The following is a 25793-nucleotide window of genomic DNA, read 5'->3' as shown; positions in this document are numbered from 1 at the left end:
CGTGTGTGGGAGGCGGTGAGACAAAACAAAGAAGTTTCCATACCTTTATCGCACAGCAGGCCGCCCCAGTTCCTCTCGCAGTTGCACTGCCACGGTATGTTGCAGGTCCCGTGGACACAGCCGGGATAAAGCCCACACTCATCACAGAACTGGCCCTGCCAGCCGTAGCTACACCTGTCAGACACAAACGCAGGAATCAGTTCACCCATCTCATCCCCTTAGTCTGCCTTCTCTTCCATTGACTTTTTAAATTATCATTCTCATCCTCTATGGTAATATTAATGTGTTCATATTCTGGAAAAAGAGAAAAGAAGTCGAGAGCTCACAGCTTTTCAACACAGGATATGTTCAAAAATGGTTTCTTATTATTTCTAACTGCGTCATCAACTTGACAAAACGTAAACAGCTTTACAACGAGGTACTTGCATAGGCCTTCATAAAAACATGATATGCAAGTTTTATACAGTTTCTTTTTAAATCATCTACAAGGAAAAGAAAAAAAGAAAAGAAAATTGTTGTATTGATTTGTGTTGTGCACAAGTTCCTACTCCTAGCTAGATGTATCCAAGAGATATAAAGTCAATGAACCTTGATTAACAGTCACAAATTATGCTTTTTCCCCTCCCCTTTCTTTTTAAAATCAGTGGAACACAAAGGCGTGTCTGATTTCTGATTATCCAGTATGTTTCCTGTTTTCTGAGAGCTGATTTTTCCCGTAAAAAAAAAAAAAAAAAAAAAAAAGTTTAAAAGGTTGACTAATGACTGTGCTCAATTCTGGTGTTAAGCGGCCAAGCTTCCCACGATTATGAATTTTAAGAAATCTGTGGGAAGGCACTGATTCAGGATTGTTAAGTCGCTATAGCTGCTAAATGTGCAAAAAGGGAAAAAAGAGACTAGACAACGTCCTAATACTGTATCTGCTCTCGTGTCCACCTATCCCACGGCATCCCACCCACTAATCTTGGTGGAGGGTGACATTCCAGGGCAGGAGGGGTTAAGAATACTTCCAGCAACTCCCGCGCTCGGGTTAGAGTCCGAGTGCCGAGGGCGGCACGGTGGTCCTGAGAGCGGGTGGCTGGAGACGGCCGTGTGTATACAGCGTAAATGTGCACGGCTTCATGACGGCGTGCGACTATTCCGAGGCCGCGGTGTCGTGTCGAGCCAGCTGTCTTGTCAATTGATGCTATTTTGAGTCTGCTGCAGACGGCACTGCTGTCTATCCGAGAGCCGGGGAATACTTGGCATGCTGTATATGATTAGCTTCAGAGGGGACCGACCGCGATGTAGCGATCACACTCGCAGACATTTGGCAAGGAGACTCGCTCATTGCTTTTTAAGCTCTCAAAAGACGCGTCCTGCGGTTTGATTCTGCATATCGCGATTACTCAGATCAGGAGGCGTGATGTTCCCTCCCAGTTGGATTCCAACGTCTCGGCACTTTGACACGTCAAAGATCAAAACGGTGCAGAGAGGTGGAAAAAAATAATGCATTGCAGGGATTACCAGATTGATTCTTGGGAAACGACAAGCCCTTTGACAGATGTGTCAGAACTGGCCTAATGTGTGCTAATAAAAACCTCAATGCAGCGACGTGACGACAACAGGCACGTACCGGCTTTTGTGTTTCTTCAAAGCCTGTGGTGAACCAGGCAGAGCCCGTAAAAACTGTGGTGGAGTAAAGGCAATGAAAGGAGACAGTGGAGGGATTTAATAGCAGCTCTCTGGGACCCGAGGCTTCATTAAATTCATGCCACTGCAGGAAGATTCTTTATGGCTGCTCTTCTATTCATGTCACTTTTCCTGTTGACATTTCACAGGAATAAGCCGTTTCCGCCCCCCCGTCTGCTAAATGGAATGAGGATACTGATCGAGGCAGACAAAAAAAAAAAAAAAATGCGAAGCGGTTTCCGAAAACTGGTCATCCCCCTGCTATTCCTTGGCTGGGAGCCAAGCCCCCGTTCCTAATAATGGGAGGCAAGTGTCTCTTTCCATCTGGCTAGGTGGGGAGGACGGGGGGGGTTCACGAATGACGACGGGATGCAAGCGCATCCTGGAAACGTGGACCTATGGGGCCGTTCTACGTCACTTTATCCACTTTGGGAAATGTACATAACACAGTGGGATAGTCGTTTCCTTTCCTGCCCTTCAAGGAGGACTGCAATGCGGATGGGGAGGGGATATGACAATTCCCGGCACGTTTCCCGGTGGTCAAATTCACACACGCCGCCGTCGCCTCTCTCTCGCTTCAGTTGGGAGCAGCGGAGAGCGGAGGAGATGCTTGGTATTCTGTGGAGGATTTCAGGTAGCTAAAAATACAAGGAGGCAGGCAAGAAATATTCTGTATAAGGAAATTAAACATAATCCTGCTAATCTTACTTGCATTCTCCTGGGATGGAGCAGCTGCCATGTAACAGGTTGCAGCCTTGTTTGCAGATCGCTGAGGGGGGGAAAAACAGGAAGAAGATGGAGAGAAATGATTTAAACTCAATTGGGAGACATGTATCATATTTCTTCTCATTTAATTCATCATAGGAGAAGGGGGGGGGGGGGGGCAACAATATGGAAAGGTGGGAGGTGGAGAAGCTCGTTTGTCTGTCAAGACAACAAGACGAGAGAATTCATGGCAGCCTGACCAGGGTTGGGGGGTTATGGGGGGCGAGGAAGGGACAACTTTACAGCCTGCATGTACAACACCACCCCCTCTTAAAAAAACCCAGCCCCAGCCTCTCCCCTCCTCATTCACCCTTCGTCTTGTAAGGTCAGTTGGGTGATTTATGAAGCACCCCCCCCTTCTCCGACGCCACCCACAAGCACCACGACCCTGACACCCTCGCGCTGGGTTTTAACATAAGCAGGCGCCGCACGTTCCGTTTTCAAATGGCACTTTTACTGGGAGATGATTAATAACTTTATACTTGCTGCAATTTACACTCGAATAAAATAGAAAAATAGGTCCGCAACTCTTGTAATGTTAATTAGATAATCTCCTGCTTTTTGATATTTATTTTTGTCACTAATGGATTCATAGTTTTGTATCCGATCTTTGGAACCCGAAGATATTCCGTTTACCATCGCATTAGTGGCTGAAATGTTTGGCATCTCTATTTGAAAAAACGCTTAATTGAAATAGTTGTGAGCAAATTAAATAATCTCAATTATTCCAATTAATTTTCTGTCATTTGTTTAATCGCTCTGGAAAGAAGCCAGCTTCTTGCCCTGATGCTTGAGGCGGCTCCGTGCATCAAACTGTTTGTGTGGGACGTTTACGGCTCACCTGTCCTGCAGTCGCGGCCCATCCAGCCGTCCAGGCACACCTGGGCCCCCGAAGGCTCGCAGCGGTAGTGGCCAAAGTAGTCGTCCCGGGGGACGCACAGCTTATTGCACTTGCTGCTGTAGTAGTTGTCATGGCAGCGCAGTCGGATGCGGTAGACGAGGCGAGCCACCGGGCCGTCGTGCCGGATGGTCTGCCACTGGTCGCCGGGGTTGATCATACCGGTGTGAATGCTGCGTTCAATCAGCAGCTCGTCCTGCTCGGCTGGAAAAACACACGGATGAAGACAAATCAGTCGCGTCAAGGCTGTGAATATTTCTGACCACAGAACCAAGAAGATAAACATTTTAATGATCCCCTCCTCCCCTTACAAATCACCTCAGGGTTTCCGCTTCAGAGTTTAATGAATTGTCATAAAGTCGTGATCACACGACTTTAATTTAACACGGTGGGGATGGGGGGGGGTGTTGGCCTGCCTCCAGGTGTTGATGAAGCAACACGGAAATGTTGTTTTCTCACGCAGCGAACCTCGCGGTCCATTAGAACATTTTATGATCCAAGGATCTGATCCAAGAGTAATAAATACATGTAAACTGCCATCAAATCCAAATCCAAGTGCTGTTCTAGGATCAGTGAGGGCCGACACTTAACCACAAAAAGGTGATCGTCTTGTGTTCGGCTCTAAAAACGCTCTAAAAAACCCACCGAGTGTCTAGCTGGTGAACATAGTGGCACATTTAGCAGCTAAGGAGCGATATAAAAAATTAGAGTGAATGCTGGAGTCATATTGGTGATGCGGTCCGAAATTAAAACAAACGTTGCTCCGTAGCTACTGGAAGTGGAAATAAGCAACAGTTTGCTAAAAGGTGATGTTATGTCAATACCTGAACTTGTTTCTGCTGCCGCCAAGAGGCCAAAAAAAACCCCCAAAAAACCTTTTGTTTCAGGTTTAACATTTGCTTACATCAGGATTTAAATCAGGATCTGGAGAAGTTGGCATCTTGGATAAAAAGACAGAAAATCACAATCTGTCAAAGATCATGACACCACACTCCTTGCAACTGCTTTTTGTCCATCTTCCCTCAAAGTGGACAACAAACCCTCAAACAGAATCGCAGCCACTGCATTTAGTAAAACGGGCGACATCGGACAATAATGTGGAATCTCCTTGATTCTGATGTAAAATCACTCCCTCCTAAGAAAGTAGTGCATTTGTATTCAGCACAGACGCTTTGATATCACATCGAGTGTGTGTGTGTGTGTGTGTGGAAAGTACCCACTGAATTTTAAGTGCGCAATTGAAATTCATTGTGTGCAAATTGATCCATTTTCCAGCGACACCACACATCAGCGGTGCCTCTGATGTGCACCGTCATGTCGGGGGGTTGCTACCGTTTAGCCTCTAGCACGCCAACGCTCGCGTTAAACAGCGTTTGCCTCCGTGGGGCTCGCTGCAGCGCCGGCTTTCCAGAAAGAAAGCAATCTTTATCACAGTGGGATCGGAGTCTGCAAACAATCTCTGGGGAAATAAGGGGGTGCTGCGATTTCCTTTTCTTTTTTTTCCTCCTACATGGCTTTTTGGCTGCAATGCACCATAGACATTTTGAAGTGAGCAAGCAGACACACACACACACACACACACACACACACACACACACGCATACACACACACACTGACACACACACACACACCTTCCTCTGCTGGGGACCGACACAATGTCAGACAGAATTAAGCAACAATAACAGAAATAACCCCCGGCAGTTGGCTGATAGAGAACAATGGGCTCCGGGCCCGAGCCGGGCTCGGCTACCTCGGTGTCTAAACACTGAGCCCGGCCGCCCAGTCCACTCCACTTCCTGCTCGATAAACACAAGGAAAACAGCCGGCTGCCTTTCCTGAGGACACGAGGGGGGAAAGGAAGAGAGGCACACTGGAGGACGTGACGCCGGACGAGAGGAATCTCACTGATGGACCAACGCACTGTGAGGACAAGACAGGAGGCTGGTGCTGAGTCAGGCCAGGTCTCACACATACACACCGTCATGCATTTCAACTCAGGACCACTGTATCTCTGTACACCTTCTGTCCTGCAGTTTTAGCTCTGATCGTTTAGGGTGTGATAGGACAGCTGCACGGTCACAAGCTGGATGTCCACTTTGTCAACGTGTTTGTCCGTTCCATTGTAGAAGCTGCCTACTGCCTACCAGCCTTTAGAAATGTAATTTAAATGCACATGTACAGTACAGTCAGTATGTACAGCGTTGAGATATGGAAGGATTTGAGCATGCAGATTCATGATTACCAAATCTGTTCTTCTACTACTACTACTACTACTACTACTACTACTAAAAGCAATCAGGTAATGAATCATAAATAAACAAATACATTTAAAAAATGGCAACATTCAATTTATTTTCTTCTTTTTTTTTTAAACTATAGAATACTTTTTTCATTGGGGTCCATTTTTCTCTACCATGATAATCAACTTGACAACTTTTTCAAGTCACCTGTGATGACATTCACGATTATTCCATGAATTAAAATGTACTGCGATTAACTTATTGTGTTTTTTTTTATCCATATCTGCGAAAAAATCATTGCATCCCTACTACTACTACTACTACAACTACTACAACTACTACTGCTACTGCTACTACAACTACAAACCCTCAAAGAGGATCGTAGCATCCCTGATAGTCATGACAAGATGCTCCATGTTCTAGTCTGTGGTTATATGATATGGTTATGAATATATAAATAATACTAATTATATCCAGCAGCGGTCAAATGCTGTGAAGTAGATCGCTGCCCACCTGGCAGACAAAGGGCTACAATCACCGCTGCAACTCAAATTGACCTTACAGAATTCCCCCACAATGAGCAGACATTCTTGTGATCGCCCGGCGGAGGTTGAAGGGTTTCTTGAACCCGTGACATTAAGGTTGAAGTCAGCTGATTCCTGTGAACCATCAGCAGGTTCAGTGCGGCTTTCAAACGGCACCGAACAGAGAATGAATCAAACCTGCGTGAGCTTCAAATAAGAGCAAGGAACATGTTCCCTTTCTGATTTCATGCCCCTGCAATTAATCATACTGGAAGTGCTGAAAATGTGTTTCTTATGTCTTGTATCCTTACATCTCAAATGCATTTAATTTGCTGCTTTATAGCAATTTGTCTGCGACTAATGTGAGAGAAGCTGGCAGAAAATCAACCGGGCAGTTTCTCAGGCAACATTCGGACCACTCATCCATCAGAAACGTTGGAACCAATTACTGCAAATGTACACAAGTACTGGAGGCCCGACTACACAGGGCATGCCACAGTCTAATCAAAGCGCTGTGATGTCAAAAAATCTATTTCTTCTCCATTGTCCGCGCTCACGAGTGGAAGTGCGTTTGATGTTATGGACAAAACAGGATGTAATGACCTCATATAAATAAGGAGCAGGTTCGGACTGGAGAGGAGGGTGTGGTCCCGAGTACGAATGCATTCATGTACGCGCTCGAATGCACAGAAAGGTATGAAGAGGTTCATGAAAAATGCCACCGTCTACAAAGATCGCACACAGACACACACACAAACACACACGTCCTCAATAGGTCCTCTTCCTCCCAGACTGGGCTACTGCTCAGACGGGAAAAAGGGGTTAACACAGGAGTCCACCCAGCGGACATAACCAAAGAAAAACAGGACACAGCTGGTCAGACCCGACCGCCACGGCCGACAAGAACCAAGACGTGTACTCTATATGAAGCGTCGTTTCAATTTACGACCCGAATACACAAAAAAACAACAAATTAATGGATTTAAAGATGTGAACAGACTCATTTATTCCACTGAACTATTATGTTCATTATCAAATTATCCACAGATTGTTTTTACTGGATCAATTCCAAAGTCTGTGAGATGTCAGAAATTAATGAAAAACGTGTCTGTGCCCGACCTTATCATATAAAACCAGCACATATCGACATATCTTTCTTGAAAAATGACAAAATGAAACTGATTAAAATTGTTGCAGATTCATTTTCGGTGTCTGCAAACGACCGTCAGTGCCATTTCGCAACATTTACAACAAGATGGCATAGCCGAACTGATAAAAAAATTAAAAAACGCTTGGTTTAACCAAGGAACATCCTCGACAACCGCCAACCACATCCACTTATATCTACGTCAGAATGAGATGTGAGAAGCCACAGCACTGTGAAGAAGAGACTTACCGTTGCGTGTGACGTTGTCCCAGTCCTTAGCCTCGACAATCAGCGTGTACGTCCGCTGGAAAGAAGAAAGAAAGAAAAAAAGGTCAGATGAAATGTAGAAAAAAATAGCATCTCCCTCTTTTCATTTCCCCAACAAAAAAAAGGTGGAACGGGGTGTTCCAACTATTGCATGAAAATCACCAAAAGACGGGAATATACGTGAATTTACGTCGGCCGGTGCCAATGAAGCAAATTTTGTCATTCACGTAAAAAAATTCTGTGACGCGAAAGCCAAACAGCGACATTCTCCTCCGTCATCATCACTGAATCAGAAACCAACAAAAACAGGTTGCTGCCTGCCGTATTTATGCTAAACTATACTTGTAGTAAACCAGCCAATGTGTGAGGTTATGAACTCAGACAGGATGCCGTCTGACTATCTGGTGTATCTGGGACTTCCACAACACTTACAAAGCAGCAAAAGTGGTTATTTCAGCCATGACTGATGATACATTGTCGGCGTCTACATGGAGAAGGGCCCTTTGTTGGTGTTTGGAGAGGAACACAAAAGAGGAACACATAACTTTGTTATTTTGTGCCCAATCTATAGAGAAGTAAACATCCATGTTTTTATAATACGGAGTGCAGTAGTCATGCAACTCTTCTACAAGCATCAGCTCACACAGACACACGCACGGAGACGATGCCAGAAATCGATTTCACTGCCGCTACTACTTCCTATATGCCGCTCGGCCCCCGTTGCTCGGAGCTCGAGTTACACTGCCAATGAAACCCAACGGTTCAGAGATAAGAGAGCGGAGTATGGTGAGCACCATGGCGGGAAAGAAGCCAAGCAGAGCTGCAGGACTGAGATGTGGAGAGGACACACATGACCTCAGCGACTCTGGCTCAGTGTGCAATGTGGTTGTATGAATCTGCACGTACTCCTGCTGGCTCCACACTGAACCTTTGATGCAAAAAATATGAAGAAATTATAATAAATAAATTGCTTAGTTTAACCAAAGAAAAGGCCAGAGACACACAAAGATTGTAACGGTGAAGGTGATGGGGACATTTTACAAGAACAAAAGAGGAACAATGAAAAGGTTGATGCCCCTCTCATGTATGAATGTATATGATGCTAAAGCCAGGGGGTGGATAGCTTAGCTTAGCTTAGCATGAAGGGAAAACAAAAGGAAAACCTCTAGCTTGGCTCCAGTAAAAAAAAAATATATATAAAGAAAATCCACCTGAAGCTCATTAAGAGACATGTTCTATTACATTTGTTTAACTTAAGAATCAACACAAGACTGGCTGGAGTCTCCGCTGGTTGCTTGGCAACCTCATGGTGACCAAACTCGTCATGTTGTAGTAAAAAAAAGATGTTGAACTATTCCTTCTCTTTATCATAAGTAGGTGGAAGCCTTTGAATGTTAGCAAGCGGGTAAATCTGATGCATTAACAGTACGGTCGTTTGGGGTTCTCTTTTCATCTTTAACCAGTTTCAGCTTCCCGTTACAAGGTGGCCTTCTACCATGTTTTCAGGAAAAAATAAAGCCTCAGCAGGTACGATGTCCATTAAGAAGGTGACTTTGCCAATATTAGCTGTGTGAGATGAACTCTGTCTGGCTTTGTCCTTGGTCGTCAGACAGTGAGGTAAATCAGCAGCTAAGGGGATTATCGCTGTAACAGTTGACCAGTATACCAGTAGTGGTGCATTGACAAATGGGTTTTTACCCCATGCTGAAATGATTCGTTTATCAATCAATTAGCTGATCATAAAATTGATTTACAACAAGGATGATAACCTTTAAATGATTTAAAGCAAAAACACGTGCACATTTTTTTCCAGTTTCTCAAATGAGGGGATTTCTTTCCTTATAATATAATCTTGAATTGGATATATTTGGGGTGTTGGTTGAAGATGTCGCCTTGAGCTGTGATGAAAGGCGTTGGTCATTATTCACTAGTTTCTGTCTGAACACCACACCTTAAGCACTCATCACCGTGCCTCCAAGTGCGACAATTCTTATTCAGCCAAAAGTATGTCATTACATTTTTATTTATGTACTTGTAACTATTCAATTTAGGTTAACATGAGTTAACGGGTCTTAAAAAACATACAAACTGCAAAATTATTGCAATGATGTAGCAAAAACCTGAGCTGACACCGGTTTGGACACATTGAAACTAACCACGCTAACAGGCATCACACACAAGTAATCTAGCTGGTGTGCTGCAGGGCACACTGCTAGGCAACCAGCTGACCTAAATAACATTCATTACGTCACCACCAGTGACAGTTGTAGTAGCCAGAGTGTGACTGCTGTGACCTCTACTGTAAAATCATTCATAGGACGTTGGCGGCATGAGTGGGTGGTACAAAAAAGAATAATAATAAAAAAGCATAAGGCAAGTATATGAGGGACTCCAATGCCTCAATGAGGCGGGAAAGAGAAATCCCAGGGAGGGCGACTGGAAAATGTGTGTGTCAGTCTGTGTTGTTGATCTGGGGGGGACCAACAAGCTGGTAGGCTGGTTGCTGCTGGGCTGTGGGATTAAGTAGGCTTGTCTGGCTGTGGGTGGTGGCGGGAGGAAGGGGAGGGGAGTGTTATTGTGGAAGACCACGGGTGACAAGAGAAGGGGATAGAAGATGACAGGAGAGGGGTGAGCTAAAGGGCTTGGGTCAGAGTTTGGACACAGGAGGGGGGGGTACAGCTGTAGGAGACTGTAGCTACCGGTAAGACGTGAGAGGTCAAAGCCAGGCCGGAGTGGTAGGGGCGGTGGGTGAGATGGAAAGCAGTTAGAGGAAAGGGGTACGGGAGAGGGTGAGTCTGGGGAGGGGGGGCGCTCATGCTCCCGGAAGCTCTGCCAGCCCGTCCGACTGCAGACGCACAACAGATGCAGCCTCAAAGATGGATTATTTGACATGAACGTGGCTCATCCCACGACATGTTGCTCGGCTTCTGACCTTTCCACCCATTCCCCCTCCCCCCACCACAAAAGGGTGGGCTAGCTGCCCCAGTCTGAGCATGTGGGTGGGTGGTTGCATATATGCCAATGCATACAAGGGCAACCCGAGTGGCAATGAATGAATGAGTGGCAAGAGGTGTAGCCTTTTTATCAATGAGGTCGAGTCAGAGATCAAAGGACAGGTGGCCATATTGTGACCTCCACCTTTTGGGTTTACTTAAAAAACCCCAGGCTTGCTCAGATGCCTACATGTTGTAATTGTCTGGGTAAATCGTTCCGAGGCAGTGTATGTTGGGTTTGAGCAAAGCCACCGACTCGTCTGGTTTCCCACAGACCATCCCACTCTGATTAGCTGGATTAAGTGACAGCTGCCCAAATGGTTGGAAGAAGATGGATGGATGGGCAGGGGGGATAAAGGGGAGTTGTGGGGGAGGGAAGGGGGGAGGCTACTGAACAAAGACCCTTGTCCCCAACATCATAACTCACCCCCATTCCAATCAAAACCATTGTCCACGGAGAGACACAGTCAGCATGAGGATAATTAGTGTCAGCATGTGTGCTGGCGAGCCTGGGCGGAGCAGTTGCACAGGCAAAGTCAGAAAGAGCTTCCAGTGGTTCTTGCACGAGTGTTAAATCTTACTTCCAACACAGAAAACATCCCAATTTCATTAACCTTTAACCTCAACTAAAAAAAAAAAAAAAACACACACATCAGATACATTTGACAGCGTGAAAATCTTTATCTGAGACTACGAAGAATCCTCTGTCAGTCAAATCTCCAAAACCCAACCCGGCCCTTCCCCGCATGGATTAGAGGATTTACTCAGAGAAATCCTAGTTTTCAAGTCCAACCTGGGGGGGTGAGGGGGGGGCATGGAAGACACATTTTTTTTTGGGGGGGGGGATGTTTATGTGTCACATACTCAGTGAATCTGTGTTCGCTCGACGTGATGCAACAGTGCAAACTTTGCATCGCATGGCACAAAATGGACCCAAACTCATCGTTTTTATCACTTCGTGTTTCTTTGAGTCGCCACAAAAGGCCATCTTAAGCGAAGCCAGAGGATGTGGCGGCGATGTCTGGGGAGAGCCACAGGTGTAGGTTCCCACGGCAGATGTGTGAGGGGAAGGTGGCGGCTGAAATTGAAAAAAAGAGGAACAGGGAACAGAGAGAGAGAGAGGTGGCAGTGAGAAGTGGAAGCCCGGGAAAGGTCGGGGTCACTAAGCATGGGATCTGCACGCTTCTTTTTCAAAAGGAGGGGTCAGCCCTCTGCATGTGGGGGGTGGCGAGCGCGTTTGCATTCGAAGAATACTAAGAATGTGAGATCCAGGCCTGGTGTGTAATCCCATGGGAGATCCCAGTCTGCCAACAGTTCGGTATCAATGGAGGGGTGCGTCTGCATTGTGGATCGGAGGTTTGATTGACTTATTTCTGCCTCTTTGGGAGAGTCAGAACCTTGAATGAAATGTTGATTGAGCTGTTGGTATGATTCCTAGGACCTGGGTTTTTTATGCCAAAGACCAGAAAACTCACACACTCTCTATAAAAACACAATTCGTAACCTTGAGCTATTTCTGTCGCCGCGTCATTGACACGCGACCTGAACCGTCCACCTCCCTGTGCCCGACTCTTCCACGGAGTGCTCCACTGACATCCCCCTGATTTATTGCCTTCTGATGGGACATGAGGTCAACGCGATTCATCCCGTGGCCAGTAATCGCTGCATGTAATCTTCATTAATCTGTGATGTCAATCCCAGCTTTTGGTTTTTACTCGGGCCGAGTCTACGCCGCTCCGGCGAGGGCCATCGAGCGACGGCATCTCTGCTGAACAGGAAGGGCAGCGGGCACGACCACACGTGATGCGCCTTCTACCCTCTTCGGACACTGATCTTTGGAATTACTGGTAAAAATCTGGGTGAATAACACACTTTTAATGGGCAGTAATGGATAAAAGCCGTGTCAGTATGAAGAATGAAAGCCGTCCCATACAATTATGTTAATCAAGTCGGATGTCAAATGTCCAGTTGCATCTTTTATTCTCATTAGCTGTTAAGACTAACAGGGAGAGCAATAATTGGATGTCATCAACTACTAATGATACTGAGGGTAATTCAAGAATTAGACACTGAACAGGCTGAATGTCCAGTCTAGACACCCTCTGACAGCACAAGCAGAGAGATTTCCCAATGGGAGGGGAGCTTGTTTGGGGGTTGGGGGGCAGCAGCTTCTTACTTAATGACATCCTCTGTGACCCATCAGTTCAAAGTTATCTATTCAACACTAAGAGCGATAACATAGCAGCAAGCAACTATGTAAAGAGATAGCAGAGTAATGTTCTACCTGAACGGAGAATGAAGCGCTTCCTCTTTGTGTGTTGTAATCCAGGCTTCTCTGTGCTTTGTTGACATAGCCAGCCCGGCCACGGGGGCCTGTTAGTTCATGTGATTCCCAGAGTGCGTGCCCGACTGGCTAGCTCACAACCGCTGCTCTACCAACAGCATCGCCATGGAAGCGGAGTGCCTAACCTCCGGTCAGCCCTCAGGTAAACACGGTTAGTTCCGTTAGCACCGTTAGCTACAAGCCGCTGGCTCAGCTGTCACAATGTTGAGAGCCATGTGGTGGCAATGCATATGCATTTTCTAAATGTAGCACCTTAAAGTGGCTGATTGTTTAAGCTATACAGTGGGCTACTACAACCAGCGTGCTTTCCCCAAACGAACACCAGGGACAGTCTGACTTTAATGTACGGGTCAGAACCTCATTTAATGCGACAAATCGGGAAAAAGCTTCCTTGGTGCTTAGTTTGAACGAAGCCCTGCACACAAGCCCTGCACACAAGCCCTGCGTCGTTGGATCATCAAACTCAAGACAATATTAATTTACACCACTACAACAACGTGTGGTTGAGACTGTATGACAGTCATATCTCTGCTGGGTGGAGGGGTTGGGACTTCTGCACACAAGTTGCTTGCCAGAGTCATGTGCCAAGAGATGTCGCAGTGAAGGCAAGGCATTTGGCTGGCTGGTATACACTGGCTGTGCGCACAAACACACACAGACAAACACACACACGGCCCATTGAGCATGCTGCTACTATGCCAACAGGGTCATTACCCATGCACTTCCAATACAACAAACCCCCTAATTAAGCAGCATGATCCAAGAGTATGCAACAAGTAAAAAAACAAAACAAACACCATTACATTTGCATATTAAAGGTAACCAAAATCACATGTTTACGTCGAGTAATTGAGTTAAACACTCACTCGAAATGATTGCGCCAAACTAAGCTGACATTCTTGAGTGGTTTAAAAAAAAATGAATTGGACCAAAAGCAGTGTTCCATGCCTTCAGATCAAGGTGGCTCTCCTATCAAAACATTGGAGGCATTTACATGAAAAAATGCTGGTCTGACAAGGGTGACAACCACGTTCCCTTTCAGACATATTTTCGTCAGCGGACGTGCCAAGAACCAAACGACTTACAAAAGGTTTCTAACGATAACCTTGCTCGGTTCTCGTAGCTATTTGTCACTTCACTTCCTCCGGTGTTAATTAGCCTCCAGAAATCGGCGCGCTGCTACAACAATAGACATGCTTCAGAAACATTAACAGGCTAATTCCTGATCCAAAACAACAGGACGCCTGACTGGAGAGCAATACGGCGCCGCCTCCAGCCGAGTCCCATTATCATTTCAAACAGGTTCAACAGTACAGTGACAATTTAACTGCCCATGTAATGACATGCTTTAATTACCCCCACAAGGAGCCTCTAGCACCTGCACACCATTCATTTAACAAGGGGCAGGGGACGCGGCGGGCTCGGCTTCGTTATTAGAGGACTGGAGTTAATATTAACAAGTCACAATTAATGTGGCGATGATTTGTTGATGTTAACAAGCCATCAGGATAATAAAACACAATCGACGAACGTGATAATAATTGCAGATTAGCGGGATATAAAATTTGAAGAAATAACTGCATTCATAAGAACGGGCCGCACAGATGGACGACACCAAAAACATAACACCTCCAGACGCCGGAGGCATAAAGCGTCTTCCCTTGAAGCCCATTGTTGCCTCCCAAACCGATTCACAGGACAAATCACTGATCACTCATATTGATTGGTTGGACTAGTGGGAGTCAGGCGATTAATGATTCAATGATTAATTAATGGAGGGGAGAAAACTAGCTAACTGTCTACAATCTGTGAAAATGTGCAACGTGATTGATTCCACATTATGCTCACTGGATATGTTGTGGACGATGAAGTGCCCAGTAACACCTTAGTGCATTCACTGGGGGCACAGTTAAAGGGACAGTAGCTGATTTACAGAACACATGAGCATTATTTAGACTTCATGGCAGAAATAAACATACAGTGGAGCTTTTTTCAAGTTCAGACGAGGGATAAAAAAAATAATTATAATCAATCGTCATGAATTTCCATTATCTGCATAATATCACGAGTGACTTTAAATGTATTTATCGAGTATTCATGCAGGGAGACCATATGATATGATTACATTGCGTTATCGGGATAATATCAAGAATCATACCCATTATGGCCAGGATAATGGCTATATGAAATGCTCATATTGTCCCATGCCTAGCTCAGACTCGTCTTAAACATGCTTATGAATGCACTCAAAAGGAGTACCTGCACCATAATAGCAAAAGGACCCATGCAGCCCCGCTTCAGGTGCAAGACATGCACAAAATATTCCAACTATCAACATAACATGCGACTCCAGGTTGTTTTTCTTATTATGTTTGTGAGCTGCAATCGGTTCCCGTCTGTCACATGGTGGGCTTTACTGCTGTCTGCAGAGGACGGGGCACTATAGTAAAACAATAACATACCGTGCAATATTTATTATGGGAAAATGACGGGATGCTAGGAACCAAACCAGGTGCAGACGTCTGTCCTTAGCAAATTTTGATTGACTAGACAATGGATGGATGGATGGCTCTTCGCAGTGCAGTGGTTTGCTTAAAACTGTGGGTGGCAGTGAGGGACAAACCTCAATAAGAACAATTACAGTATACACTGTGGCTACAGGACACGTCTCATCCGACGCACAAACAGAGGGGACAGACATGATGGACGCCAACAGACGGCTCCATTAGACATCCATCATCGCTACCTTCCAGCCACCATCATCAACAAACGTCTGGATGCAGTCCAGAGCAGCAGCTCTGCAAGGGAACTAGGTAAGGAGGTCAGTACCAGAGGGAAAGTGGTGCAAAATGGAGTAGAAAATCCAAACGATAAAGTTATAAAAAGGGGATTTAAATTTAGGTTGAATATTCATGATGGCGGAAAAAGGCCCCAAGCAAGTAACGAGAAAGTTCCTCAGCGAAACGGCTACTAATTACAAACTAAATTGCCGGATTCGTGTTTGAACAACATTAACAGAGCATGTTAAAACATCATTGTCCCCCCCTCCCCCGAGGCTCCGAGCAGAAAACAACCTTTTGATCGATGTACCCTTAAAAGCAGTCATTTCCCCGTTCGTACACGCTGTACCTTATCTCACAGGATGAACAAAAACAAAGTGTCCTCAGAGGAAATCCCTGACGCCTCCTTCGGCCCCCACACCGTTTCATATCAAGAATGCAGTCAGAGTCAGATGGCGATGACAAGAGTTCAGTCCACACAGGGCAGCTGTCCAGATCACACAGTCAATACCACACTGCATCTTTGTTGATGAACGAGGCGACAACACAGATGTCTGTCAGGCTTGCAAACTCTGACGTCAGGCAACGGCGCGGAAGATTGCTTGGACGCAAAACACGCAGCAATGTCTACTTGATCAGGGCACGGGGTTACAGCAATAGTGGTTTTCTTCTCACTCCTTCGCCAACTACACACACGAGATAAACACGAGAAGTAGTTGATGCAACAGCTCAGAGTTTTAAATTAGGTTTAATCATTGATGCTTGTTAGGAGAACATTTGGAACGAACGCCCAGAAATCTGACTCCTTTACTTTTTTGTCACCGAGCAGAAGTGTCTATTATTGCATGTCGCCTGGGGAAGAACACATAAAGAAGTGCTTTGATCTACGTTCAACACAGCTGTTTGTCAGCAGATCACTGAAAGCACATGTGGAGTAATACTGCTAATTGTTCCGGTTCGTTGCCTGCTAAGCAAGGTGAAAATAAGATATGCTTACGTTTCACCTTGGGGAGTTCAGCCCGAGCGGGTAATAATTGCATAATCAATACAAAGCTGAGCTGGATCACAGGTGAGGCTCGTGACACACACACACCCACCCACACACACACCCACACACACACACACACACACACCCACCCACACACACACACACACACACACCCACCCACACACACACACCCACACACAAACACACACACGCACACACACACACACGCCCTGGGACCCAGAGGAGGATGGATAAGGGGGGGAGGGAGCCACAGAAAGGACAGATAATTGTTTACAAGCGGCCTATGTAGGCGTCTCCTAGCAACAGCTCTGAGAAGCGCCTGCATCAGGTGTGGCTAACCACGGCAGCCCCGTGTTAGCCATCGGTGCTGTGAGTGTGCAGAGTGCAGCCGACTGCGGTTTCAGGCAGGGAGGAGGGACATCCAGGAAACGTCCAGAGTGTTTCAAAGGAGCTTCTAGTGAAGAAGCTCTGTGCTGCGTCGCCCTTATTAACACTCAGCACTACAGTGCATCTGAGAGGCTGGTTGGTTCTTCCCCGGCGTTTAGCTCAGATCTCACATCAGCATGAAGCTTAAGTGTGGAAGGCAACTAGGAACAACAATCAAAAGAATCAAGAGATCCCAGTCTTTTGTTGCCGATGGCACAAGATATAGATACAGTATGAAGATAGATCTGTGGACTAACTCAGTGAGATGCTGCTGCCATGTTTGTTTGCACCTGCAAAACATTTTCTACAGTGTTCTACAGACCTTGACTTACTTCTTCTACAAGTACTACCTGTACAACTGCATGAGAGAGAAAGACACGGAGAACAATGCCTGACGGTAGCATTAAAAAAAATGTAGTAGGACAGCAACACTGTGTGTGCATTTGGCATACACGTGGCAAGAGCAGTGAGCCAAAACCATTTAAATAGTTTGGGTTTGTTCCAAGAAAAACAAACTTAAGCAGGTCTGTGCAGATCAACCCGTTGTTTAAACGTGAATGAGATGATGCGCACCTCCCACTCCGAGGTGACCAAGCCTCCAGGGAGACCGACGGCACGCCGCGCAAAGGGAGCGCGCGAGCTGCACGCCAAACAACCCGACTCTCCAGAGGACGCGTGTTGTTTTTTTACAGGAAGGAGAAGTTGAAATTGTCACGACGACTGTCTGTGAAAATGACGGTGAATTCAAACGAGCGCTGTAGCTTTTTGGTGGCTGTTTGCAGGTCAGCAAAACACGTCTGTTTACTAGCCGGCAGACGTCCGATACATATCCGAGTTCAGAGCAGATAGAGTTACAGGCAGGCTCACAGCAAACGGACGTCCGGCTAATGTAGCTGGAGGGGAGAGAGAGATTCCACCGGCAATTTCATTAGAGATCTAGAAGTAAGACCCCATGTCCCTTTCCCTCCCTCTCCTGAAGTGCTCATACAGCAAAATGGAAACTCAATCAGACATCCGAACCAGGTTCAGCTTGAAGAATGACTTCAATCTGAACTCCACTTCCTGAAATATCGCTTCAAACATTTTGGGAAATACATTTTTGGAGCTGGAAATTCATCATTAGCATAAAGACTGGGAATATGGCCGTCAGTGTCTAGTGTGACGTACGGACCTCGTTGTGTGTGTAATTTTTATGTATAGTCAGTGTCATATAACAACAGAAGTCATCTCAGGACACTTAACACATTGAGCAGGACTAGAATACGCTCAGAATGTCCAGAGTTTATACAATTTCAAGTCCCAACATCACCCAGCTTACAGCAACGGCGAGAAAAAACTGCCTTATAGGCTTTTAGGCAGAAATCAGGTGCAGCCCAGGCCCTTGGGCTGCAACTGCATTTGGTGTTGGTCAACGCATCAGACGAATATCACTGAATGCACACGTGTGTAATGCTGCTAACTGTTACGATTGTTGTTAAAAAATAAGCTAAAGAAACCAGCTGTTAGGAAACACTTGAGTTTCACCTCAAGGCCCCGAAAAATAAAAACCCTCAGAAGAGAAAGCAGAAGCATTTACTGTAAATTCAAAGCTGTGAATAATCACTGAATGTAGCATCAATCGTCAGTCTCTTTACTGGCACGCTTGCAGGGCAAGCCAGAGCTGGAGAATCACTGGAGGTCTTCCAAAGAATGGATAACCATCGTGCAATCTGAGTCAAATCAGCCATTAGCGACGGCATCACACTTGTGTGAGGAGAACTGGGCCGAGGAAGGAGGCTGTGATGTCCTCTCTTTCCCAGAAAGGCCGGGCGACTGCCAGCGTTACAGTCCGGCTGCACGAGGAGGATGAAGAGTGCTCTTTGGGAAGTCGAGCAGTCATTTTTCAGATCGTCTCCAGATGACTGAAGAGTCCAACCCCTCGTTGGTCTCCGCTGGCGCTCCGAAACGGGCGGCGGGCCAGATGACACAGCCGATAGTACACTGCATCTTTGTTTCTCCAGCGAAGAAAGCGACAACGCCACAGCAAGTGACCCCGCGGCCTTGTTGTGACATCTGGCACTGGAATAGGGCACCGTTATCAGCCCGGGGCCACTTAGCAAGAAAGACAACACACGAGAATAGCCCTCTTCACCTCCGCCTCGAGGTGTCAGTCAACGAGTCCGATGAGAGACCGCTACCGCCTCATATTCTCCGGGAGGCATGAATGTACGACTTGGCGTTAGCTTTTACCTCATTATATACAAGGCTTTTACTGTGTGAAATCACACCTTTGCCGTTTTCCCCTTAAGCTTAAAAAAGCAGCTGTTAATTGTCCAAAGCCTCCGCTATGAGCAGCTGCAGGAAACACTAAAAATCCTTAAATACACAAAGACGAAGCTCCGATCAAACATGCAATACCTTCAACGCAAAAACACGCCGAGCTGGAGAACAGACTACCTAGCGGCTCGTTATTTGGACCGACTACATGTTATGGAAATCAAGTGTAATCGGCTTTTCTTCAACTACCTGCAACTCATGATGAATATAGTTCCGAAACGACGGCCATTTTGCTTGGAAAAAGACTTGAAGTTGTGCACCTATACTTAACATTATGTGCCGGGAAAGAATGGAAACAACAATTCCTATTTTCATATTAAAATCTAGTATTTTTTCTTCCTGGAAAACAACACCTCCCGCTTCCTCACTGTACTGAAGCGAGACTCTTGAAATCTAAACGATTCATCGATTTTCAAGAGTTGCCGATTATGTTTCATGTTCGTCAGCCAATCAGTGGACTTTATCATCTCTACTTCCCAATAGAAACACGAAGCAACACAACAGCAGCTTCATTCCTTTAAACGCTACTTTAATACGTTTCATTGTCCAAAGCCGTTTGCAGTAGATTCTCCATGGCAACAAGCTAAAATTGGAGTGCATGTCTCTGAAACAAATAAAAGTGTGTTCAGTGCTACAGGACGAGCACTTAGAACACCTTATGTGTGTGCTTAATCCGTCCGCTATCGTTGGTCTGCAGTCAGACAGGTTTAATTGCTCTGGAGGGGCCACCAGGGGCCACCTGGCACCCACAGCAGGAGAGGGAGCCGTGGGGTGCAGAGGAGGGAAGAGAGGTGTCAAAAAGCAGCAAGCAGCGCACGCCTAACCACCGCCTGAAGGCATCGGAGGTGAAATACGCTTCACACTCGTGGCTTAATGTCACCCAGTCATCATTGTAAAAAAAACAATTCATTGGTGCAGCCGTGCAACACATCCAACTGGGCTGCACCTGCGAATACAGTACATGCCATTCTCGCACATCACACCAGTGTTGTGATAAGCTTGTAAGATCCATGTTGCCCCGAGTCGACCCGTTTCTACTCACCCCAAACACTTGAATCGACTTTTACTTCGCCTGGCATTTCCAACAATCATCCAACACAACTCGATGGATCACTAGCATCATGCAGCATTATGATGAGATCGCCCTCAACAACCTGGTGAATCAGCGAAACGTTCTGGGAGGTAAAACAGCGTCGGTGTAGCTGAGAAGTAGCAGGGTTCCCCCTCCGGGGGGCGGACGTATCAAAGCATTTCCCCCCAGTCTAATTACCCAATGATGGCCTTGGCAGGTGCAAGCCGGTGGATTGGAACAAAGCCAACCCCCCATATATCAGGGCAACTTTAAAAGATGACCCAGATGACACCGCGAACCGCCGTAGCTGCAACCGGATCCCGTCGGAAGCATGCGACCGTTTAGCCGTGATGTGTGTCAGTTCTCATAAAAGGACGGGATGCTGCCAAGAAGCCACGTTTAACAAGGTCCCTCTTCCACCAACACACGGCTGGAAACAACACGGCATCAATGAATGATAAACCGTCCCCTTTTTAAGATAAAAAGCAGGTTCTTTCTGTCCAAGCCTTCCATTGTGTAGCTCTAGACTGCAATTAGAGTCGGTTAATCAAACGTCACTTTAAAAGGACAAATGTCAGAAACTGCTATGTTTCTTGTTATTGCATCATAGTAAATTAGATTATTTGGTGGGTTTTTGGACCACTGGTGTGACAAAAGAACATGCGATGATCAGGATAAAGCCAGGCATTTTAAACCTAACGATTAATCGATAACAGGCTGTAATCGGATGATTCATTCAGAATAAAAATAACTTTTGTGCAGCTTTACTTTGACAGAAAGTGTGAACTTGTATCTGACGTGCTGGATGTGTGCACTCAGACACGGTTTATCATGGCCATGCGTCAAGAAATGCAATATTAACTTGGTGTCATTTTAAATGGGGGTTTCTCCAGAGAAGAAACGTTAAGGAACACACTCTTGTAGACTCGATTAGAGTGAGAAAAGGTCGACTCACCGGCCAGGCGAACTGGAAGGGGATCAAAATCCTGCCGGCCTCGTCGACCTTATTGGGATTGTTGTGGGACTGAAAAGAAAACGTATTTCCACCGAGAACTCGCGTAGATCCAGCTCCGAACGTGCAGGGGCCGTCGGTGTCGACCTCCATCCGGTACTCCTTCAGGCAGACCTTGAAGTAGGTGTCGCACTCGTCTCGGGTGCAGCGCAGGTCCTGGGGGCCCCTGGAGCCGTCGCAGCACTCCCCGTCCGCCAACTCGCCGTTCACATTCTCCACGGAGATCAGCTGCAGCTCGAAATAGCCGGTTGACTGGGACACCTGGAAACAACATAAAAAAAGACCCAATTTAAATATAGCCACACTATTCACGCGCCACGGCGTGGTTTGGGTCGCTTGCATCGGTGCGTAAAAACGGACAAGTGGCCGAACAGCCCTCCCAATTAGCAACCACGCTGAAAGGAATATTCAGATATTAAAAAAATGAATGTGTTGCATCATGAAGGGAGCACGTGAGGAAGCCGACAGTTGCAGGTTGTGTTGGTGGGGTTCAGACAATCAGGTTACTCTGACGGGAGCAAACCAAACCACTGCAGCAGCCAATTGATGCGATGCAACTTCCAACTTCTTGGTTCAGGCCTCGTTCTGTGAGCCATCAAATTAAAAATAAAAATAATTTAAAAAAAAAAGGGAAAAGAAACGCACGGGGCTCTCGGGGGTCGTCACCAAAATGGAGAGGAGCTGGTATCGATTCCGCAGACTTCTTGTCTTTTTAACGCGGATCAAACGCTCCACCACAACTGGCGGCTACGTTATTCAATTATCGATTAATGTGATGCGAATATGCTAATACGAACAGGCTAAATCTGCCCACGCCCACCAACTTTTGACATTTGGCTTTTATCCTTCTTTTATTTTATTTTTTTGAGGGGGGGCAATTATTTAATTTCTGCAGCAGAATAAAACAGATATTTTAAGGGGAGGGGGGGAATGAAATGAGAGCCCGCTTACCTCCGTCCACAGCGTCAACAGCAGGCACACTATTGGGAAGCAATTCCTAATCCTGGTGCGATTCCACATGCCTCCGATTAATTAGAGTGACATACGGGGAGAGAGGAGGGGGGGAGCGATAAGAAAAGACAAAACAGCCGCGGACCCTGCGACTAGTTCCTCCTCTCCTGACATGCAAAAATTGAAATCTTCACATGCGCGTTTTTCCTCCAGCGAGTGCGTCCAGATTTCAGCGAGGCATTTCATGCGCGCGCGTCTGCGTGCGTGCGCGGGCGTCTGCGTGTGTGCGTGTGTGTGTGTGAGCGGGCGGTCGGCGGATTGCAGCGCAGTGATGGTCCATGTACAGGAGTGTCCCTCCGTCAAATCTCTCCACACAGCAACTGAGATGTTCCGTAGCCACAGCCTGAGGAGAGGACGTGCGTTTGATTGGCAGCTCGGCAAACCACTTACAAATTGGCCTGCGGGCAGTCTCTGAGCCAACCGGATTAAGGGGCGGACAATAGTATGATAACCCCCGCCAGTCCTCCCTCCTCCTCCTCCTCCTCTCTCCTCCTCTTCCTCTTCCCAAAACTTGAATTATGCTGGGGTTTGGTATTGAGCTTCATTTTTGGACAAACCGCATTACAGCACGCGAACAAAGCAGGGGTCGACTTTAATTCAATATATCATGACAAGCAGGGCTATTATTTCGAACGAGGGCCCGTCTTGAATTAAATTAGGAAATAATTTGAATGACTTGCTTTTTTTTTAAATATCATTACATTCAACGAATTACATTCATCAAGAAGATTTAAAAAAAATAGATCCTCCAGGTTAGCTGAATATCTGAGATCAAAGTGACACATTTGTGAATAGTTAACATTAAATTGACAATGGTTCTTAAGTTAAATGATTTCACTCGTTCACCCGGTTAAATTATGACGATGTCTATTTTATTTTAAATTTTATTTATTTATTTATTTTTTTACAATTTGCGCTTATCGTGATACGCTTTGATAAGAGGGGGTTTCACTCATCTGTTCCTGCACCATTAATGCCCCCCGAAAGTAAAACTGCTCCAAAAACGCATCACTTCTTTCTTTTTCTCTTCCTCTTTTCAGTAACGAGACCAGACTCACCAAGGAGCTCTGCCACACAAGCAGCTCAGAGCGCCCTCTACCGTCCGCGCGTCATTTCAGTCAATGATTCTCTCAAACCTGGCAACATGAACAAATTACACACAAAAAAATTGTCACACATTTCTGATTTTGCATCTTGATATGCAAAAAATCAATCAGGTTTCCTTAATCTAAAAATATTTTACATTTCCCCCCCAATTATCACAGCAATGCATGTTGCAACATGAGACAATATGAATATTTCATATCACGATCTTCTAAATGAGATGATCACGAATCATATGGTCTCCCTTAAAAATAAAGGAGAAATACATTTTTTTTAATGTATATTTGTATTTTGTACTTTTTCAAAATAGGCTCTATTTTTCACTTCTCTACGATGATAGCACGCTTTTCATCCCTTCTTCCTTTTACCTGACCTCTTCCTCCAATACGCAGACGTGAACATTGGCACACATGCTTGTCTCAGTTTAGGATATTTGTATCACCTGGCAGCGTGGTCAGGTGACCTGATTCTTATTTCCAGGTGACCAATGGTTACTGTACAGTCAGTGTTCGTTACTCCCATTCCAAAAGAGAAACTTGTTTCATTTCCATTCTGTACGTCAGAAGAACATAAAAACAGGACTTTTTATTTAATATCCAGGCTCAGGTGTAAGTGACATGTGGCATGCTACCACTTAAGCCGCCCCACTCCGTTTCTGACAAGCAAAACAAGAGAAGGAGACAAAACAGAGAGAAGCTGCCAATCAAAATGTATTTCGCCCTCCATGTTTTTGTCTCCTCATCAGGCGACTGCCAGCCCATCAGATAGGCCGTAAAGGGACTGCAGATAGCCTGAGCCGCTGCAGCCGCTTTGACTGGAACATTTCACACGCTGTCACGAGTGCATGTGAGTGCCTTAAGTTGGATCACACCTAGTAAAGAGCCTCGGTGAAGAAGCAGTGTGTACGTGTGTGTGTGTGTGTGTGTGTGTGTGTGTGTGTGTACGTGTGTTTTAAAGCCATGTGTGGGTCGGTCACTGAAATATGTCAACAACTACCGGATGGGTAGCTATGAAATGGACATTTACGCTCCCCAGAGGATGAATCCTAATACCTCTTGTGATGATTTGACTCGTTCTCTCACACCACCAGCAGATTTTGGATTGGAGTGAAATATCTCGGGCAACGTTGGATTTCCATGAAATTCACTACAGCTTTTCAAGAAAGTGAAGATTTTTCCTTTAGGGACACCACAAGGTTCACATTTTAAGTTTTCTAGCGAAGCACCATGACAACTACCGGATGGGTTGGCTCCATATTTAGTACAGGCAAATAATGCGCCACCTCAGGAAAGATTGCAATAAGATTGGTCATCCTGTATCGTTTTATTGACGCTAATTAGCACACGTTAGCACGCAAACGCAGTATCAGCTTGTGAACATAAACGGTAAACCCCGAAAAACATCAGCATGCTAGCACTGTCACTGTGAGCATGTAAGCACGCTGAAGTTAGCATTCAGCATTAAAAGTGCAGCCTCAGGGATGCTAGCGGGGCTGTATACTTCCACATAAGTGCTGAAGCTAAATGAATACAAAAAAATATGAAACCAGTGAATCAAAAGCATTAATTTCTTACCCCAGAACTGTTTTAATGTCAATGACTTTAATGATTCACGAATGAAACGCTGACTAATGACATTTTTGGAGCGTCTTTTTAAGCCCACGTGATTCACCAGAGGAACCGTCATACATGTTGCCCTTACATTAAAAATGCATTGGAAAACCCCCCTGAAAATCACACGGAAACATGTCAAATGAGAACACTGGCATAAGGCACCAAACTACACAGTACGTCCCGAATGCTAACACCTACCAAAGGGCCTCGGGTGGTGTGTGCCTACCTTCTCCTTCCGTTTGCATACATGTGTGTGAGGCACATAGAGAGGAGTGTGTGTGTGTGTGTGTGTGTGTGTGTGTGCAGGAGAAGAAGGGATTATGAGTGGGAGCGCTGTGGGGGGTTTGCCAGCCTCCAGGGGGGAGGTGAAGTGGATTTCTTCTCTCATCCATTTTTCATGGCTTTTCTCCTTTCAGATCTCTGGTCTCTGTACATACGGCTGACGGGTCGATTCTCTTTTATCTTTAAGCATCTTTTGGGGACTCAGTGTGTGTCTGGTGGTGGTGGGTTGATGGTGGCGGGTTGGGTCAAGGTTGAAACGCGCTGTTTTTCATCAAGCTCTAATGACTATCTCACCACACTGGCTGCAAAGACGACGCTGAT

The 25793-nt window shown here is 45.8% G+C and overlaps 1 protein-coding gene across 2 annotated transcripts in view; it reads right to left on the bottom strand.

The window, feature by feature from the left end:
• jag2b (jagged canonical Notch ligand 2b) overlaps window positions 1–22822 on the bottom strand; it is a 36593-nt gene extending 13771 nt beyond the window's left edge. The window contains exons 1-6 of one of the 2 annotated variants that reach the window (XM_084030171.1): window positions 22414–22822; window positions 21406–21723; window positions 7493–7547; window positions 3275–3535; window positions 2377–2437; window positions 44–174 (exon numbers count right to left, since the gene is read on the bottom strand). In XM_084030171.1, coding sequence (XP_083886297.1) covers window positions 44–174; window positions 2377–2437; window positions 3275–3535; window positions 7493–7547; window positions 21406–21723; window positions 22414–22482 — 895 coding nt within the window. In that variant the 5' untranslated portion in view covers window positions 22483–22822. The remainder of the gene's footprint in view (window positions 1–43; window positions 175–2376; window positions 2438–3274; window positions 3536–7492; window positions 7548–21405; window positions 21724–22413) is intronic. The other variant, XM_084030172.1, reaches the window with a different exon arrangement.
• Between the last annotated feature and the right edge of the window lie 2971 nt (window positions 22823–25793).

The sequence above is a fragment of the Eutrigla gurnardus genome (genome assembly GCF_963514095.1).
Source record: "Eutrigla gurnardus genome assembly, chromosome: 16".
Classification (NCBI taxonomy): Eukaryota; Metazoa; Chordata; class Actinopteri; order Perciformes; family Triglidae; genus Eutrigla; species Eutrigla gurnardus.
The sequence above is the reverse complement of the archived record's forward strand: the minus strand, read 5'-3'. Positions and strand labels throughout refer to the sequence as shown.